The sequence below is a fragment of the Plectropomus leopardus genome, chromosome 22, assembly GCF_026936395.1.
Source record: "Plectropomus leopardus strain MGB_pleo_1.0 chromosome 22, ASM2693639v1, whole genome shotgun sequence".
Taxonomy (NCBI): domain Eukaryota; kingdom Metazoa; phylum Chordata; class Actinopteri; order Perciformes; family Serranidae; genus Plectropomus; species Plectropomus leopardus.
This window is the reverse complement of record NC_142197.1, coordinates 20,297,051-20,316,349: the sequence shown is the minus strand read 5'-3', so window position 1 is coordinate 20,316,349 and position 19,299 is coordinate 20,297,051. Positions and strand designations below refer to the sequence as shown.

Here is a 19,299-nt window from a genome sequence, read left to right as displayed (position 1 = left end):
CCCCCCCCCACACACACACAGCATTGTGTGATATCTGTTTAAGGTAATGAAGTAGTTGTATTTCATGTAAAACTGCAGTAACGAGCTAAATGTTCTGTTGACACATAACCAGCAGATGTTACATTTAATAAAAGAGCCCTTTTTGTACACCGTAAGCTATCGTCAGGTGATATGTGCCTCACTTTAGTATCTTCAAAAATCTGCGATTCCAGTACTGGACTCACGCACACTGTCTAACTTACAACATCACTTTTATTTGCAATGAAAAGAAAAGCTGTCTTAAATAGGGGAATGGTTGTAAGTCAGCAATCAAACACATTCCTCACATGCAAACAACACAGAAAAAAACAGCCAATTAACCATTTCACATTCTGCAATATACAAGACAGAGTTGAAAAATCTAACACTAGAGTAATTATAACAATCGTAAATGTATCCCCAAGAATGCTTCCAGTCAAATCGTACTAAGAGGTTAAACCACATTCTTCAAAAATATAAGATTGCAAAAAAGTATAAAAGTATTACATTCTCAAAGTTGCTGATGAGGATGGTACCGAAACGTTGCAATTAAAAGTGATATTGCAAGTTAGACAGTGTGCAGGAGTCCTTTTGCAGTTTTTTGGTTGATCCGTTCCTCTCTAACGCGCCTGTCGAAACTGGTCTTTTGTTCGAGATCACTATTTCAATGCCAAAAACTTCCCTGGATTTAGCGTTTCTCAACTTATTTTCCACTCTGATGTAACAAAAAGTTGTAAGACACTAAACTCCCCACTGACTCATATTACAGAATTGCTGAGCAGCCTTTTTTTTGTTCTTAAAGTTCCTTAACACCACACCTCATCTCCATCTTCATAGCACTGGATGATACAAGCTGGAGGTCTCCTTGCTCCTTTACCGAGGTTTCCTCTCTCCATGTTATTTCATTTAAGTGAAAGGATGGCACTCAGTTCCAGGAGCAGCTTTTTAGTCCATCAAAAGAGTTTTTAACATGATGTAGTTGTTCCGTCAGCTCAGTAGGGGCTCCGTTTTGGTCCAACTTCTCCTTGATCTGTAGGAAAAGGCAGAGTTTGTGTAAGACATTCTGGAGTGAGATATTCCAGACACACCTTTTTATTTTAGGTGTCACTCTTTGTCATTATAAAGCACTCAGGTGTAGATTTCCAAAACATGCATTTTAACAAGCCTTTCACTGTGGCACTTAACTGTAAAATGTTTCATAAAATAACAGGTGGGATTCTTTTACTGCATTATTTAATTCCACTTGTTTATAAAGACATTTTATCTACTTATGAATTCTCTGTAAAGACTTTAATATCCTGACGAATTTTCAGAAAGTGGCACTTGAAAGGTTTTGAAATGAGTGCCGCTCTGCAAACGACAACAGGAAAGAAAGGCGTGATAAAGCAGAGGGAAATCAGAAGAGTTAAAATCTCATTTCCTCTCCATGAGGTGTCTCGTGACAATTCGTTTCACAAGTGAAGTCAGTTTTGGCTGTTGCTATCAACATCTGAGATACATTCCAAATTTTTTGGTATGGGTATTATAAGGATTTAATTCATAAGTAGAAATAAAGACATAAAAATGTGTGAGCTCGTCTCAAGAGGAAAAGAACTGACCTCCGTGAAGTATTGCTGTATGAATTTATAGAGCTCTCTGAGGGCTGCAGCTTCATTGAACTCGTTTTCATGTTTCTGAAATGAAAAATAGTCATCCATTGACAGCTGGTCCTCACAGTACCAGAATGTACCGATTTTGTACTGAAAAGGACATTACCTTTGACTCCTCCTGCAGAAATTTCATGAATTCTGAGTCTGTAATTGGTGGCTGGTCTTTGACTTGTTTGTAGTAAGCCTTTACTTCCTGTTTGAACTTGGGAATGTCTTTGGCGTAGAGGAGCTTGTTGGTTGGTGCATGCTGGAACACAACAATGTTCAAAGTGCAGTGTTAGCCAAACTTTTTTCCACACAAAGATGCAAAACTTATGTAGCTAGATTCATGATTTTGCCACAGGGTGTCCAAGGGGTCCTAAAAGGTATTTAAAATTAAAAAATCAATTCACCAGACCCAGAAAAAGTGTTAAATTACCTTCTCTGACATAAAACAGACATTGTATGTGATGCTGTGACTTACTATACTGTGGATTTTTTGTGACATACTATGACTTTTGGAGGCTGTTTTGGAAGATATACTATTCAAACACTTTTTTTTAACTATATTTTGGACAAAATACTATATTTTTTTAATTCCATTTTCATGACATACTAAACAATTACAATTTTACAGTATTGTGGAAGACATACTATACTGAGATTTTTAATTCCATTTTGGGTAACATACTGTTTTATTACTTTTTATGCTATTTTGGACAACATAAAATACAATGACGATTTTATGCCATTTTGGATAACATACTATATCATTTTTCTGCCTTTTTGAACATAATATACGACATATATATGTTTCTATGACATTGGACAACTTAGTATACAATGACTTTTTTTTGCCAGTTTGAACAACATATTAAGACTTGTCTACAAAATTTTAGACAGCATTCTATAGTATGGTTTTTTTTATACTGTTTTGGACAACACACTGTAATTTTTTTTAAATTTTTTTCTGACATGATATTTAAAAAAATATGATGTTTTTGGTTGTTTTAGTCCTTTCTTCAACATGCTTCACTATAACGTGTCTCAACATGCTTTTCTACATGTTGTTTTCAGCCCTTTTTTTGACATGTCATATTTTGACATTTTTCGCCATACTATACAAAGAGAAACAATCAAAAACAACAAAAAACATCATATTTTAGCATGTCGAAAAGACGACCAAACATGCTACACTATGACAAGTCTGGAAATGTTAATAGGGCCCGAGCACCGAACGGTGCAAGGACCCTCTTGGAATTATTATTATTATTTTATCTCAAATGAATCGCATTTTTGGAGCTCTAAATATGCTCAAAAACTACTAATCCTATCAACATGCTTTAAAAGAGACGTAAAGTGGAGAATCTAAACTTTCCACTGATATCAGATATGCCCTGTTTCGACATCCAGACCCTCCGCACTGAACGTGATTACGTCATCCGTTTCTGCGCATTGATTCGCCAGCGAAACCCAAGTTGTTCCGTCCTCTGAGCCAAACAGCGACGGCTGCGAAGGCTTTGTCCCGCCTCCTGTGTTCCGATTGGTTGACAATTTCAATCTCCATCTGCTCTTCACGGAAATTTGAACACACGGAGGGAAAACAAGACGAAATACGTGTGTTTGTTCACATGGAAACATGCACAAAAATAATAGAGTACCAAGACAGAGCTCAGCAAAAAGCGAGACCAAGATGTCAAAATGACGGTGAGCAGCTGAGGAGGCGCTGGAGTCATTTTGTCTGAAGGAGCGGCCTCGCGACGTCGCAGCTGATCCTCATCACAATCAGCTGATGCAGCAGGAGGAGGACACGCAGGACAGCGGACACTTTGGCCATATTAGGTGAGTAACTTCTTTTTTACTCTGTACTTTTAGTGAATCTCTTTGCAGGACTCTCTGATTGAATTAAATGTTACAATTCAAGAATATAAATGTGTAATGTGCCACACTGACTATGCCTGCTGCTCAAACCCACACACACACACACACACACACACAGTCACTTTGGTGACACATATATGTGTGTATTTGATGTTGTTTTTGTGTGTTTTATAGGAAACTGCGGTGTCTCCAAAACTGGAAAGCTGGAGAGGACAGGCGCTATGATGCAATGCAAGCATAAGATTTTAAGAAAAGGCTGAATGCACTGTGCTGAATGTGTATCAACCATAATATCTGTGTTGTGTTAACAGCAGTATTAATTGTACTGCTTGTGTTTTCAGCTTTCTAAAAAATAAAGCTTTACTATTTTCAAAATGTTTTTTTTCTCAGTGAACTGATACTGTGACAGGTGTCTCCAGTAACTGTAAAATATTAATATTAACAATAATTAGTTAGTAGAGTAAAGTAGGTGAATATTATGCCAGAGGTTGATGCTTTGACACTCAGTTGACACATGATTTTTGAAGACCTCCACATACTTTACAAACAGTTAACATATGTGGAGGTCTGGCTTAGTGGATAGAGCAGGTGCTTGACGTGCAAGAGGTTGATGGTTCAAGACTCACTTGATACAAAGCATGTTTCATTCTTATTCCATGAATCAAATAAAAATATCAGCCTTACCAAGAATTTAATAGAATATCAGTCTGACTCATATCAGTGCATTTTTCAATAGCTGTCACTGGCGAAACTGAGATAAAGGGGACGCCGAACACAGTCAAAGTGTCTGGAGGTTTGGCTCAGTGGGTAGAGCAGGTGCTTGAGAAGCAAGAGGTTGTTGGTTCAAACCTCACTTGATACAATGCACATTTCATTCTTATTCCATGCATCAAATACAAATATCCGCCCTACCCAGAACTTAGTAGAATATCAGACTGATTCATATATCAGTGCAGTTTTCAATAACTGTCACTGGCGAAACTAAGATAAAGGAGGCAATGAACACAGTTGAAGTATCTGGAGGTTTGGCTCAGTGGGTAGAGCAAATGCTTGTGATACCAGAGATTGTTGGTTCAAATCCTGTCTTGGACAGGTGACTTTCAGTGGCTGATGTCTTAGCACAGAGTTCTCAATAGAGCAGACAGATATATCAGCTGATACTTTTTATTTTATTTATGCCATAAAATATCATTTGGCTGTAGTTTAATACAGTGTAGACACTGACTGTGATATTGCAGAACAAATTAAGCCATGTAAAGTTGATTATCTGTTTTGGGACCACGTCACCTGTTTTTCAGCCAAAATGATAAATTAATCAACTTTACATGCCTTAATTTGTTCTGCAATACCACAGTCAGTGCCTAGACTGTTGAAACTACAGCCAAATGATATTTTATGCAGTAAAAAACAAAAAAATATCGGCTTTTATATATCTGTCTAAAATCGACAGACGTCGCTGCCGATACTGGTTTTACCTGTTTTGGGACCACTTCACCTGTTTTTCAGCCAAAATGATAAATTTATCAACTTTACATGCCTTAATTTGTTCTGCAATACCACAGTCAGTGCCTAGACTGTTGAAACTACAGCCAAATGACATTTTATGCAGTAAAAAAAAATAAAAATATATCGGCTTTTATATATCTGTCTAAAAGCGACAGACGTCGCTGCCGATACTGGTTTTACCTGTTTTGGGACCACGTCACCTGTTTTTCAGCCAAAATGATATATTAATCAACTTTACATGCCTTAATTTGGCCAATAAATTAGGTGAAGTGGTCCCAAAACAGGTAAAACCAGTATTGGCAGCGACGTCTGTCGATTTTAGATAGATATATAAAAGCCGATTTTTTTTTTTTTTTTGCACTGCATAAAATATCATTTGGTTGTAGTTTAATACAGTCTAGACACTGACTGTGGTATTGCAGAACAAATTAAGGCATGTAAAGATGATAAATTTATCATTTTGGGTGAAAAACAGGTGAAGTGGTCCCAAAACAGGTAAAACCAGTATCGGCAGCGACGTCTGTCGATTTTAGACAGATATATAAAAGCCGATATTTTTTTTGTTTTTTACTGCATAAAATATCATTTGGCTGTAGTTTCAACAGTCTAGGCACTGACTGTGGTATTGCAGAACAAATTAAGGCATGTAAAGTTGATAAATTTATCATTTTGGCTGAAAAACAGGTGAAGTGGTCCCAAAACAGGTAAAACCAGTATCGGCAGCGACGTCTGTCGATTTTAGACAGATATATAAAAGCCGATATTTTTTTGTTTTTTACTGCATAAAATATCATTTGGTTGTAGTTTCAACAGTCTAGGCACTGACTGTGGTATTGCAGAACAAATTAAGGCATGTAAAGTTGATTAATTTATCATTTTGGCTGAAAAACAGGTGAAGTGGTCCCAAAACAGGTAAAACCAGTATCGGCAGCGACGTCTGTCGATTTTAGACAGATATATAAAAGCCGATATTTTTTTGGGTTTTACTGCATAAAATATCATTTGGCTGTAGTTTAATACAGTCTAGACACTAATTGTGATATTGCAGAACAAATTAAGGCATGTAAAGTTGATTAATTTATCATTTTGGCTGAAAAACAGGTGACGTGGTCCCAAAACAGATAATCAACTTTACATGGCTTAATTTGTTCTGCAATATCACAGTCAGTGTCTACACTGTATTAAACTACAGCCAAATGATATTTTATGGCATAAATAAAATAAAAAGTATCAGCTGATATATCTGTCTGCTCTATTGAGAACTCTGTGCTAAGACATCAGCCACTGAAAGTCACCTGTCCAAGACAGGATTTGAACCAACAATCTCTGGTATCACAAGCATTTGCTCTACCCACTGAGCCAAACCTCCAGATACTTCAACTGTGTTCATTGCCTCCTTTATCTTAGTTTCGCCAGTGACAGTTATTGAAAACTGCACTGATATATGAATCAGTCTGATATTCTACTAAGTTCTGGGTAGGGCGGATATTTGTATTTGATGCATGGAATAAGAATGAAATGTGCATTGTATCAAGTGAGGTTTGAACCAACAACCTCTTGCTTCTCAAGCACCTGCTCTACCCACTGAGCCAAACCTCCAGACACTTTGACTGTGTTCGGCGTCCCCTTTATCTCAGTTTCGCCAGTGACAGCTATTGAAAACTGCACTGATATGAGTCAGACTGATTAAATTCTTGGTAGGGCGGATATTTGTATTTGATGCATGGAATAAGAATGAAATGTGCATTGTATCAAGTGAGGTTTGAACCAACAACCTCTTGCTTCTCAAGCACCTGCTCTACCCACTGAGCCAAACCTCCAGACACTTTGACTGTGTTCGGCGTCCCCTTTATCTCAGTTTCGCCAGTGACAGCTATTGAAAACTGCACTGATATGAGTCAGACTGATTAAATTCTTGGTAGGGCCGATATTTGTATTTGATCCATGGAATAAGAATGAAACATGCTTTGTATCAAGTGAGGCTTGAACCTACAACCTCTCACACACCAAGCACCTGCTCTATCCACTAAGCCAGACCTCCACATACTTTACCTGTTTTGGATGTTCCATGTAGCTCATTACTGGTAGTGACATCTGTTAAAAACTCTACTGACATATAAGTCAGACCAATGGTCAACAAAGTTTTATGTATCTGTCTGCTCTGCAGTCATATGGTGTCCTTCCGTCCTGTCTCTCAAGTTCAGAAATGACCTGTGTCAGCTGAGTCTCAAAGCATCAACCTCAGGCATAATATTCACCTGCTTTACTCACTGAACCAAACCTAACATGTTTCAACTGGGATGGACACCCTGCTGGACAGTGGGTGGGTTGTCCTTCCCATCAATTTTACCATAATAATAATAATTTCTTACTGGTATTATTACTGATTTCATAATTGTTATTAATATTTGACAGTTTCTGGAGACACCTGTCACAGTATCAGTTCATTGAGAAAAAAGACACATTTGGTAACATTTTGAAAATAGTAAAGCTTTATTTTTTAGAAAAAAAAAACCCAACTACAACATGACATTCTACTGTATGTCGTTGTCAGCCCACGTAACATTTTTCAACATACTATATACTACTTTTTCTGCCATTTGTTTGATATGCTATATTTTGATGTCTTTGGCTGTTTATTCGACATACTAATGACGTCACTCTACATGTTATATTATGTTGTTTTCAGCTCTGATTTGGACATTTCATATTTTGACATTTTTGCCGTACTGTAGTATGCGGTTTTTGGTCATTTTTTCAACATGCAAAAATATGATGCTATTGGAAGTTTTTGGTTGTTTCTTTAACATACATCATGCTTTTTAAAATCTTTGCAATGCCTCCCTGTGCATTTCAGGTTTGATTTTAAGGTACTGATATTGGTTAACAAAAGTCTAAATGGTCTTGGGCCTTCTGATTTATCAGACTTGCTTTTATCAGGTCCTCTGGTACTGGCCCTTTAAGTATTCCTCAGGTTAGAACAAAAACCCACAATGAGGCGTTTCAGCATTACGGCCCTCGTCTATGGAATAGCCTGCGGGAGGACTTGAGGGCTGCAGAAAGAGTTCATATTTTTAAACGCAGGCTCAAGACCCACCTTTTCAGTCTATCTTTTAGCTAATCTTTATTTATTTTTATTTATTTATTCTATTCATCTACCAACTTATTAATATTTTAATATTTTATATTTATTTATTTACATCATTAAGATTCTTGGGGTGTTAAACTGTATGTTTTAGCTAACTTTAGTTACGTATATTTTATCTCAAATTTGTTTTGTTTAATCTTATTCGCAACCTTTTCAGCTTTTTGTCTTAACTACTTTATTGCTTTTTAACTTGTGAAGCCTGTTGTGCTACATTAAATGTGTGAAAACTTCTCTATGAATAAAGTTTGATTTGATTTGTCTATAATGTGTCTCTATATGCTGTTTAATGGTGTTTTCAACACTTTTTTTGAAATGTCATATTTTGATATTTTTGCCATGGTATAGTACATGATTTCTGGTCATTTTTTCAACAAGGTAAAACATGATGTTTTGGAGGTTTTTGTTTCTTCTATGTGCAACACTATAACGTGTCTCTATATGCTGTTTAACAATGTTTTCAGCACTTTTTTGGACGGTTCATATTTTGACATTTTTGCCATGCTATAGTTTGCGAGTTTTGGACATTTTTTCAACATGCAAATATATGATGTTTTTGGACGTTTTTGGTCATTTCTTCTATGTGCAACACTTTACCATGTCTCTATATGCTGCATAATGTTGTTTAAAGCCCTTTTTTTGACATGTCATATTTTGACATTTTTGCAATACTATAGTATGACATTTTTGGTCATTTTTTCAACAAGGTATAACATGATGTTATTGGAGGTTTTTGTTTCTTCTATGTGCAACACTATAACGTGTCTCTATATGCTGTTTAACAATGTTTTCAGCACTTTTTTGGACAGTTCATATTTTGACATTTTTGCCATGCTATTGTATGCGAGTTTTGGACATTTTTTCAACATGCAAATATATGATGTTTTTGGACGTTTTTGGCCATTTCTTGTATGTGCAACACAATAACATGTCTCTATATACTGTTTAATGTCGTTTCCAGCCCTTATTTTGACATGGCATATTTTGACATTTTTGCCATACTATAGTATGCGATTGTTGGCCATTTTTTCAACGTGCAAAAATATGATGGTTTTGGAGTTTTTTGGTCGTTTCTTCTATGTGCAACACTATGACGTGTCTCTATATGCTGTTTAAAAATGTTGTCAGCACTTTTTTGGACAGTTCATATTTTGATATTTTTGCCATACTATAGTATGCGATTTTTGGTGATTTTTTCAACGTGCAAAAATATGATGTTTTTGGAGGTGTTTGGTCGTTTGTTCTATGTGCAACACTATACCGTGTATCTATATTCTGTTTAACAATGTTTCAGCACTTTTTCTGACATGGCATATTTTGACATTTTTGCCATACTATAGCATACGATTGTTGGTCATTTTTTCAACATGCAAAAATATGATGTTTTTGGAGGTGTTTGGTCGTTTCTTCTGTATGCAACACTATACCGTGTCTCTATATGCTGTTTAATGTTGTTTCCAGCCCTTTTTGTGACATGGCATATTTTGACATTTTTTGCCATACTATAGTATGCGATTTTTGGTCATTTTTTCAACGTGCAAAAATATGATGTTTTTGGAGGTTTTTGGTCGTTTCTTCTACGTGCAACACTATACCGTGTATCTATATTCTGTTTAATGTTGTTTCCAGCCCTTTTTTTGCCATGTCATATTTTGACATTTTTGCCATACTATAGTATGCGATTTTTGGTCATTTTTTCAACGTGCAAAAATATGATGTTTTTGGAGGGTTTTGGTCATTTCTTCTATGTGCAACACTATAACGTGTCTCTATATGCTGTTTAACAATGTTTTCAGCACTTTTTTGGACTGTTCATATTTTGACATTTTTGCCATACTATAGTATGCGATTTTTGGTCATTTTTTCAACGTGCAAAAATATGATGTTTTTGGAGGTTTTTGGTCGTTTCTTCTATGTGCAACACTATAACGTGTCTTTATATGCTGCATAATGTTGTTTCCAGCACTTTTTTTGACATGGTATATTTTGACATTTTTGCCATACTATAGTATGCGATTTTTGGTCATTTTTTCAACATGCAAAAATATGATGTTTTTGGAGGTTTTTGGTCGTTTCTTCTATGTGCAACACTATAACGTGTCTCTATATGCTGTTTAACAATGTTTTCAGCACTTTTTTGGACGGTTCATATTTTGACATTTTTGCCATACTATAGTATGCGATTTTTGGTCATTTTTTCAACGTGCAAAAATATGATGTTTTTGGAGGTTTTTGGTCGTTTCTTGTATGTGCAACACTATACCGTGTATCTACATTCTGTTTAATGTTGTTTCCAGCCCTTTTTTTGCCATGTCATATTTTGACATTTTTGCCATACTATAGTATGCGATTTTTGGTCATTTTTTCAACGTGCAAAAATATGATGTTTTTGGAGGTTTTTGGTCGTTTCTTCTATGTGCAACACTATAACGTGTCTTTATATGCTGCATAATGTTGTTTCCAGCACTTTTTTTGACATGGTATATTTTGACATTTTTGCCATACTATAGTATGCGATTTTTGGTCATTTTTTCAACATGCAAAAATATGATGTTTTTGGAGGTTTTTGGTCGTTTCTTCTATGTGCAACACTATAACGTGTCTCTATATGCTGTTTAACAATGTTTTCAGCACTTTTTTGGACATGGCATATTTTGACATTTTTGCCATACTATAGTATGCGATTTTTGGTCATTTTTTCAACGTGCAAAAATATGATGTTTTTGGAGGTTTTTGGTCGTTTCTTCTATGTGCAACACTATAACGGGTCTTTATATGCTGCATAACGTTGTTTCCAGCCCTTTTTTTGACATGGCATATTTTGACATTTTTGCCATACTATAGTATGCGATTTTTGGTCATTTTTTCAACGTGCAAAAATATGATGTTTTTGGAGGGTTTTGGTCATTTCTTCTATGTGCAACACTATAACGTGTCTCTATATGCTGTTTAACAATGTTTTCAGCACTTTTTTGGACGGTTCATATTTTGACATTTTTGCCATACTATAGTATGCGATTTTTGGTCATTTTTTCAACGTGCAAAAATATGATGTTTTTGGAGGTTTTTGGTCGTTTCTTGTATGTGCAACACTATACCGTGTATCTACATTCTGTTTAATGTTGTTTCCAGCCCTTTTTTTGCCATGTCATATTTTGACATTTTTGCCATACTATAGTATGCGATTTTTGGTCATTTTTTCAACGTGCAAAAATATGATGTTTTTGGAGGTTTTTGGTCGTTTCTTCTATGTGCAACACTATAACGTGTCTTTATATGCTGCATAATGTTGTTTCCAGCACTTTTTTTGACATGGTATATTTTGATATTTTTGCCATACTATAGTATGCGATTTTTGGTCATTTTTTCAACATGCAAAAATATGATGTTTTTGGAGGTTTTTGGTCGTTTCTTCTATGTGCAACACTATAACGTGTCTCTATATGCTGTTTAACAATGTTTTCAGCACTTTTTTGGACGGTTCATATTTTGACATTTTTGCCATACTATAGTATGCGATTTTTGGTCATTTTTTCAACATGCAAAAATATGATGTTTTTGGAGGTTTTTGGTCGTTTCTTGTATGTGCAACACTTTACCGTGTATCTATATTCTGTTCAATGTTGTTTCCAGCCCTTTTTTTGACATGGCATATTTTGACATTTTTGCCATACTATAGTATGCGATTTTTGGTCATTTTTTCAACATGCAAAAATATGATGTTTTTGGAGGTGTTTGGTCGTTTCTTGTATGTGCAACACTATACCGTGTATCTATATTCTGTTTAATGTTGTTTCCAGCCCTTTTTTTGCCATGTCATATTTTGACATTTTTGCCATACTATAGTATGCGATTTTTGGTCATTTTTTCAACATGCAAAAATATGATGTTTTTGGAGGTGTTTGGTCGTTTCTTCTATGTGCAACACTATAACGTGTCTCTATATGCTGCATTACGTTGTTTCCAGCCCTTTTTTTGACATGGTATATTTTGACATTTTTGCCATACTATAGTATGCGATTTTTGGTCATTTTTTCAACATGCAAAAATATGATGTTTTTGGAGGTGTTTGGTCGTTTCTTGTATGTGCAACACTATACCGTGTATCTATATTCTGTTCAATGTTGTTTCCAGCCCTTTTTTTGCCATGTCATATTTTGACATTTTTGCCATACTATAGTATGCGATTTTTGGTCATTTTTTCAACGTGCAAAAATATGATGTTTTTGGAGGTTTTTGGTCGTTTCTTCTATGTGCAACACTATAACGTGTCTCTATATGCTGTTTAATGTTGTTTCCAGCCCTTTTTTTGACATGGCATATTTTGACATTTTTGCCATACTATAGTATGCGATTTTTGGTCATTTTTTCAACATGCAAAAATATGATGTTTTTGGAGGTGTTTGGTCGTTTCTTGTATGTGCAACACTATACCGTGTATTTATATTCTGTTTAATGTTGTTTCCAGCCCTTTTTTTGACATGGCATATTTTGACATTTTTGCCATACTATAGTATGCGATTTTTGGTCATTTTTTCAACGTGCAAAAATATGATGTTTTTGGAGGTTTTTGGTCGTTTCTTCGATGTGCAACACTATAACGTGTCTTTATATGCTGCATAACGTTATTTCCAGCCCTTTTTTGGACATGGCACATTTTGACATTTTTGCCATACTATAGTATGCGATTTTTGGTCATGTTTTCAACGTGCAAAAATATGATGTTTTGGAGGGTTTTGGTCGTTTCTTCTATGTGCAACACTATAACGTGTCTTTATATGCTGCATAACGTTGTTTCCAGCCCTTTTTTTGACATGGCATATTTTGACATTTTTGCCATACTATAGTATGCGATTTTTGGTCATTTTTTCAACATGCAAAAATATGATGTTTTTGGAGGTGTTTGGTCGTTTCTTGTATGTGCAACACTATACCGTGTATCTATATTCTGTTTAATGTTGTTTCCAGCCCTTTTTTTGCCATGTCATATTTTGACATTTTTGCCATACTATAGTATGCGATTTTTGGTCATTTTTTCAACATGCAAAAATATGATGTTTTTGGAGGTTTTTGGTCGTTTCTTCTATGTGCAACACTATAACGTGTCTTTATATGCTGCATAATGTTGTTTCCAGCCCTTTTTTTGACATGGCATATTTTGACATTTTTGCCATACTATAGTATGCGATTTTTGGTCATTTTTTCAACGTGCAAAAATATGATGTTTTTGGAGGTTTTTGGTCGTTTCTTGTATGTGCAACACTATAACGTGTCTCTATATGCTGCATAATGTTGTTTCCAGCCCTTTTTTTGACATGGCATATTTTGACATTTTTGCCATACTATAGTATGCGATTTTTGGTCATTTTTTCAACGTGCAAAAATATGATGTTTTTGGAGGGTTTTGGTCGTTTCTTGTATGTGCAACACTATAACGTGTCTCTATATGCTGTTTAATGTTGTTTCCAGCCCTTTTTTTGACATGGCATATTTTGACATTTTTGCCATACTATAGTATGCGATTTTTGGTCATTTTTTCAACGTGCAAAAATATGATGTTTTTGGAGGTTTTTGGTCGTTTCTTGTATGTGCAACACTATACCGTGTATCTACATTCTGTTTAATGTTGTTTCCAGCCCTTTTTTTGCCATGTCATATTTTGACATTTTTGCCATACTATAGTATGCGATTTTTGGTCATTTTTTCAACGTGCAAAAATATGATGTTTTTGGAGGTTTTTGGTCGTTTCTTCGATGTGCAACACTATAACGTGTCTTTATATGCTGCATAATGTTGTTTCCAGCACTTTTTTTGACATGGTATATTTTGATATTTTTGCCATACTATAGTATGCGATTTTTGGTCATTTTTTCAACATGCAAAAATATGATGTTTTTGGAGGTTTTTGGTCGTTTCTTCTATGTGCAACACTATAACGTGTCTCTATATGCTGTTTAACAATGTTTTCAGCACTTTTTTGGACATGGCATATTTTGACATTTTTGCCATACTATAGTATGCGATTTTTGGTCATTTTTTCAACGTGCAAAAATATGATGTTTTTGGAGGTTTTTGGTCGTTTCTTCTATGTGCAACACTATAACGTGTCTTTATATGCTGCATAATGTTGTTTCCAGCACTTTTTTTGACATGGTATATTTTGATATTTTTGCCATACTATAGTATGCGATTTTTGGTCATTTTTTCAACATGCAAAAATATGATGTTTTTGGAGGTTTTTGGTCGTTTCTTCTATGTGCAACACTATAACGTGTCTCTATATGCTGTTTAACAATGTTTTCAGCACTTTTTTGGACATGGCATATTTTGACATTTTTGCCATACTATAGTATGCGATTTTTGGTCATTTTTTCAACGTGCAAAAATATGATGTTTTTGGAGGTTTTTGGTCGTTTCTTCTATGTGCAACACTATAACGGGTCTTTATATGCTGCATAACGTTGTTTCCAGCCCTTTTTTTGACATGGCATATTTTGACATTTTTGCCATACTATAGTATGCGATTTTTGGTCATTTTTTCAACGTGCAAAAATATGATGTTTTTGGAGGGTTTTGGTCATTTCTTCTATGTGCAACACTATAACGTGTCTCTATATGCTGTTTAACAATGTTTTCAGCACTTTTTTGGACGGTTCATATTTTGACATTTTTGCCATACTATAGTATGCGATTTTTGGTCATTTTTTCAACGTGCAAAAATATGATGTTTTTGGAGGTTTTTGGTCGTTTCTTGTATGTGCAACACTTTACCGTGTATCTATATTCTGTTCAATGTTGTTTCCAGCCCTTTTTTTGACATGGCATATTTTGACATTTTTGCCATACTATAGTATGCGATTTTTGGTCATTTTTTCAACATGCAAAAATATGATGTTTTTGGAGGTGTTTGGTCGTTTCTTGTATGTGCAACACTATACCGTGTATCTATATTCTGTTTAATGTTGTTTCCAGCCCTTTTTTTGCCATGTCATATTTTGACATTTTTGCCATACTATAGTATGCGATTTTTGGTCATTTTTTCAACGTGCAAAAATATGATGTTTTTGGAGGGTTTTGGTCGTTTCTTCTATGTGCAACACTATAACGTGTCTCTATATGCTGCATTACGTTGTTTCCAGCCCTTTTTTTGACATGGTATATTTTGACATTTTTGCCATACTATAGTATGCGATTTTTGGTCATTTTTTCAACATGCAAAAATATGATGTTTTTGGAGGTGTTTGGTCGTTTCTTGTATGTGCAACACTATACCGTGTCTCTATATGCTGTTTAATGTTGTTTCCAGCCCTTTTTTGCCATGTCATATTTTGACATTTTTGCCATACTATAGTATGCGATTTTTGGTAATTTTTTCAACATGCAAAAATATGATGTTTTTGGAGGTTTTTGGTCGTTTCTTCTATGTGCAACACTATAACGTGTCTTTATATGCTGCATAATGTTGTTTCCAGCCCTTTTTTTGACATGGCATATTTTGACATTTTTGCCATACTATAGTATGCGATTTTTGGTCATTTTTTCAACGTGCAAAAATATGATGTTTTTGGAGGTTTCTGGTCGTTTCTTCTATGTGCAACACTATAACGGGTCTTTATATGCTGCATAACGTTATTTCCAGCCCTTTTTTTGACATAGCATATTTTGACATTTTTGCCATACTATAGTATGCGATTTTTGGTCATTTTTTCAACGTGCAAAAATATGATGTTTTTGGAGGGTTTTGGTCATTTCTTCTATGTGCAACACTATAACGTGTCTCTATATGCTGTTTAACAATGTTTTCAGCACTTTTTTGGACGGTTCATATTTTGACATTTTTGCCATACTATAGTATGCGATTTTTGGTCATTTTTTCAACGTGCAAAAATATGATGTTTTTGGAGGTTTTTGGTCGTTTCTTGTATGTGCAACACTATACCGTGTATCTACATTCTGTTTAATGTTGTTTCCAGCCCTTTTTTTGCCATGGCATATTTTGACATTTTTGCCATACTATAGTATGCGATTTTTGGTCATTTTTTCAACGTGCAAAAATATGATGTTTTTGGAGGGTTTTGGTCGTTTCTTCTATGTGCAACACTATAACGTGTCTCTATATGCTGCATTACGTTGTTTCCAGCCCTTTTTTTGACATGGTATATTTTGACATTTTTGCCATACTATAGTATGCGATTTTTGGTCATTTTTTCAACATGCAAAAATATGATGTTTTTGGAGGTGTTTGGTCGTTTCTTGTATGTGCAACACTATACCGTGTCTCTATATGCTGTTTAATGTTGTTTCCAGCCCTTTTTTGCCATGTCATATTTTGACATTTTTGCCATACTATAGTATGCGATTTTTGGTAATTTTTTCAACATGCAAAAATATGATGTTTTTGGAGGTTTTTGGTCGTTTCTTGTATGTGCAACACTATAACGTGTCTTTATATGCTGCATAATGTTGTTCCCAGCCCTTTTTTTGACATGGCATATTTTGACATTTTTGCCATACTATAGTATGTTATTTTTGGTCATTTTTTCAACGTGCAAAAATATGATGTTTTTGGAGGTTTTTGGTTGTTTATTCTATGTGCAACACTATAACGTGTCTCTATATGCTGTTTAACAATGTTTTCAGCACTTTTTTGGACGGTTTATATTTTGACATTTTTGCCATACTATAGTATGCGATTTTTGGTCATTTTTTCAACGTGCAAAAATATGTTTTTGGAGGTCCTTGGTCGTTTCTTCTATGTGCAACACTATAACGGGTCTTTATATGCTGCATAATGTTGTTTCCAGCCCTTTTTTTGACATGGCATATTTTGACATTTTTGCCATACTATAGTATGCGATTTTTGGTCATTTTTTCAACATGCAAAAATATGATGTTTTTGGAGGTTTTTGGTCGTTTCTTCTATGTGTAACACTATAACGTGTCTCTATATACTGTTTAAAAATGTTTTCAGCACTTTTTTGGACATGGCATATTATGACATTTTTGCCATACTATAGTATGCGATTTTTGGTCATGTTTTCAACGTGCAAAAATATGATGTTTTTGGAGGTTTTTAGTTGTTTCTTCTATGTGCAACACTATAACGTGTCTCAATATGCTGCATAACGTTGTTTCCAGCCCTTTTTTTGACATGGCATATTTTGACATTTTTGCCATACTATAGTATGCAATTTTTGGTCATTTTTTCAACATGCAAAAATATGATGTTTTTGGAGGTTTTTGGTCGTTTCTTGTATGTGCAACACTATAACGTGTCTCTATATGCTGTTTAACAATGTTTTCAGCACTTTTTTGGACGGTTCATATTTTGACATTTTTGCCATACTATAGTATGCGATTTTTGGTCATTTTTCATCATGCAAAAATATGATGTTTTTGGAGGTTTTTGGTCGTTTCTTCTATGTGCAACACTATAACGGGTCTTTATATGCTGCATAACGTTGTTTCCAGCCCTTTTTTTGACATGGCATATTTTGACATTTTTGCCATACTATAGTATGCGATTTTTGGTCATTTTTTCAACATGCAAAAATATGATGTTTTTGGAGGTTTTTGGTCGTTTCTTGTATGTGCAACACTTTACCGTGTATCTATATTCTGTTCAATGTTGTTTCCAGCCCTTTTTTTGACATGGCATATTTTGACATTTTTGCCATACTATAGTATGCGATTTTTGGTCATTTTTTCAACATGCAAAAATATGATGTTTTTGGAGGTGTTTGGTCGTTTCTTGTATGTGCAACACTATACCGTGTATCTATATTCTGTTTAATGTTGTTTCCAGCCCTTTTTTTGACATGTCATATTTTGACATTTTTGCCATACTATAGTATGCGATTTTTGGTCATTTTTTCAACATGCAAAAATATGATGTTTTTGGAGGTGTTTGGTCGTTTCTTGTATGTGCAACACTATACCGTGTCTCTATATGCTGTTTAATGTTGTTTCCAGCCCTTTTTTGCCATGTCATATTTTGACATTTTTGCCATACTATAGTATGCGATTTTTGGTCATTTTTTCAACATGCAAAAATATGATGTTTTTGGAGGTTTTTGGTCGTTTCTTCTATGTGCAACACTATAACGGGTCTTTATATGCTGCATAACGTTATTTCCAGCCCTTTTTTTGACATGGCACATTTTGACATTTTTGCCATACTATAGTATGCGATTTTTGGTCATTTTTTCAACATGCAAAAATATGATGTTTTTAGAGGTTTTTAGTTGTTTCTTCTATGTGCAACACTATAACGTGTCTCAATATGCTGCATAACGTTGTTTCCAGCCCTTTTTTTGACATGGCATATTTTGACATTTTTGCCATACTATAGTATGCGATTTTTGGTCATTTTTTCAACATGCAAAAATATGATGTTTTTGGAGGTGTTTGGTCGTTTCTTGTATGTGCAACACTATACCGTGTATCTATATTCTGTTTAATGTTGTTTCCAGCCCTTTTTTTGCCATGTCATATTTTGACATTTTTGTCATACTATAGTATGCGATTTTTGGTCATTTTTTCAACATGCAAAAATATGATGTTTTTGGAGGTGTTTGGTCGTTTCTTGTATGTGCAACACTATACCGTGTCTCTATATGCTGTTTAATGTTGTTTCCAGCCCTTTTTTGCCATGTCATATTTTGACATTTTTGCCATACTATAGTATGCGATTTTTGGTCATTTTTTCAACATGCAAAAATATGATGTTTTTGGAGGTTTTTGGTCGTTTCTTCTATGTGCAACACTATAACGGGTCTTTATATGCTGCATAACGTTATTTCCAGCCCTTTTTTTGACATGGCACATTTTGACATTTTTGCCATACTATAGTATGCGATTTTTGGTCATTTTTTCAACATGCAAAAATATGATGTTTTTGGAGGTTTTTGGTCGTTTCTTCTATGTGTAACACTATAACGTGTCTCTATATACTGTTTAAAAATGTTTTCAGCACTTTTTTGGACATGGCACATTTTGACATTTTTGCCATACTATAGTATGCGATTTTTGGTCATGTTTTCAACGTGCAAAAATATGATGTTTTTAGAGGTTTTTAGTTGTTTCTTCTATGTGCAACACTATAACGTGTCTCAATATGCT

At 34.8% G+C, this 19,299-nt stretch overlaps 1 protein-coding gene across 3 annotated transcripts in view; it reads right to left on the bottom strand.

Moving 5' to 3' along the window:
- Positions 1 to 234: 234 nt before the first annotated feature.
- The window catches only part of plxnc1 (plexin C1), a 60,468-nt gene continuing 41,403 nt past the window's right edge, over positions 235 to 19,299 (bottom strand). For all 3 annotated transcript variants that reach the window (XM_088072713.1, XM_088072712.1, XM_042510989.2), the window contains 3 exons: positions 1,774 to 1,914; positions 1,617 to 1,691; positions 235 to 1,048 (listed from right to left, as the gene is read on the bottom strand). In XM_088072713.1, coding sequence (XP_087928839.1) covers positions 944 to 1,048; positions 1,617 to 1,691; positions 1,774 to 1,914 — 321 coding nt within the window. In that variant the 3' untranslated portion in view covers positions 235 to 943. The remainder of the gene's footprint in view (positions 1,049 to 1,616; positions 1,692 to 1,773; positions 1,915 to 19,299) is intronic.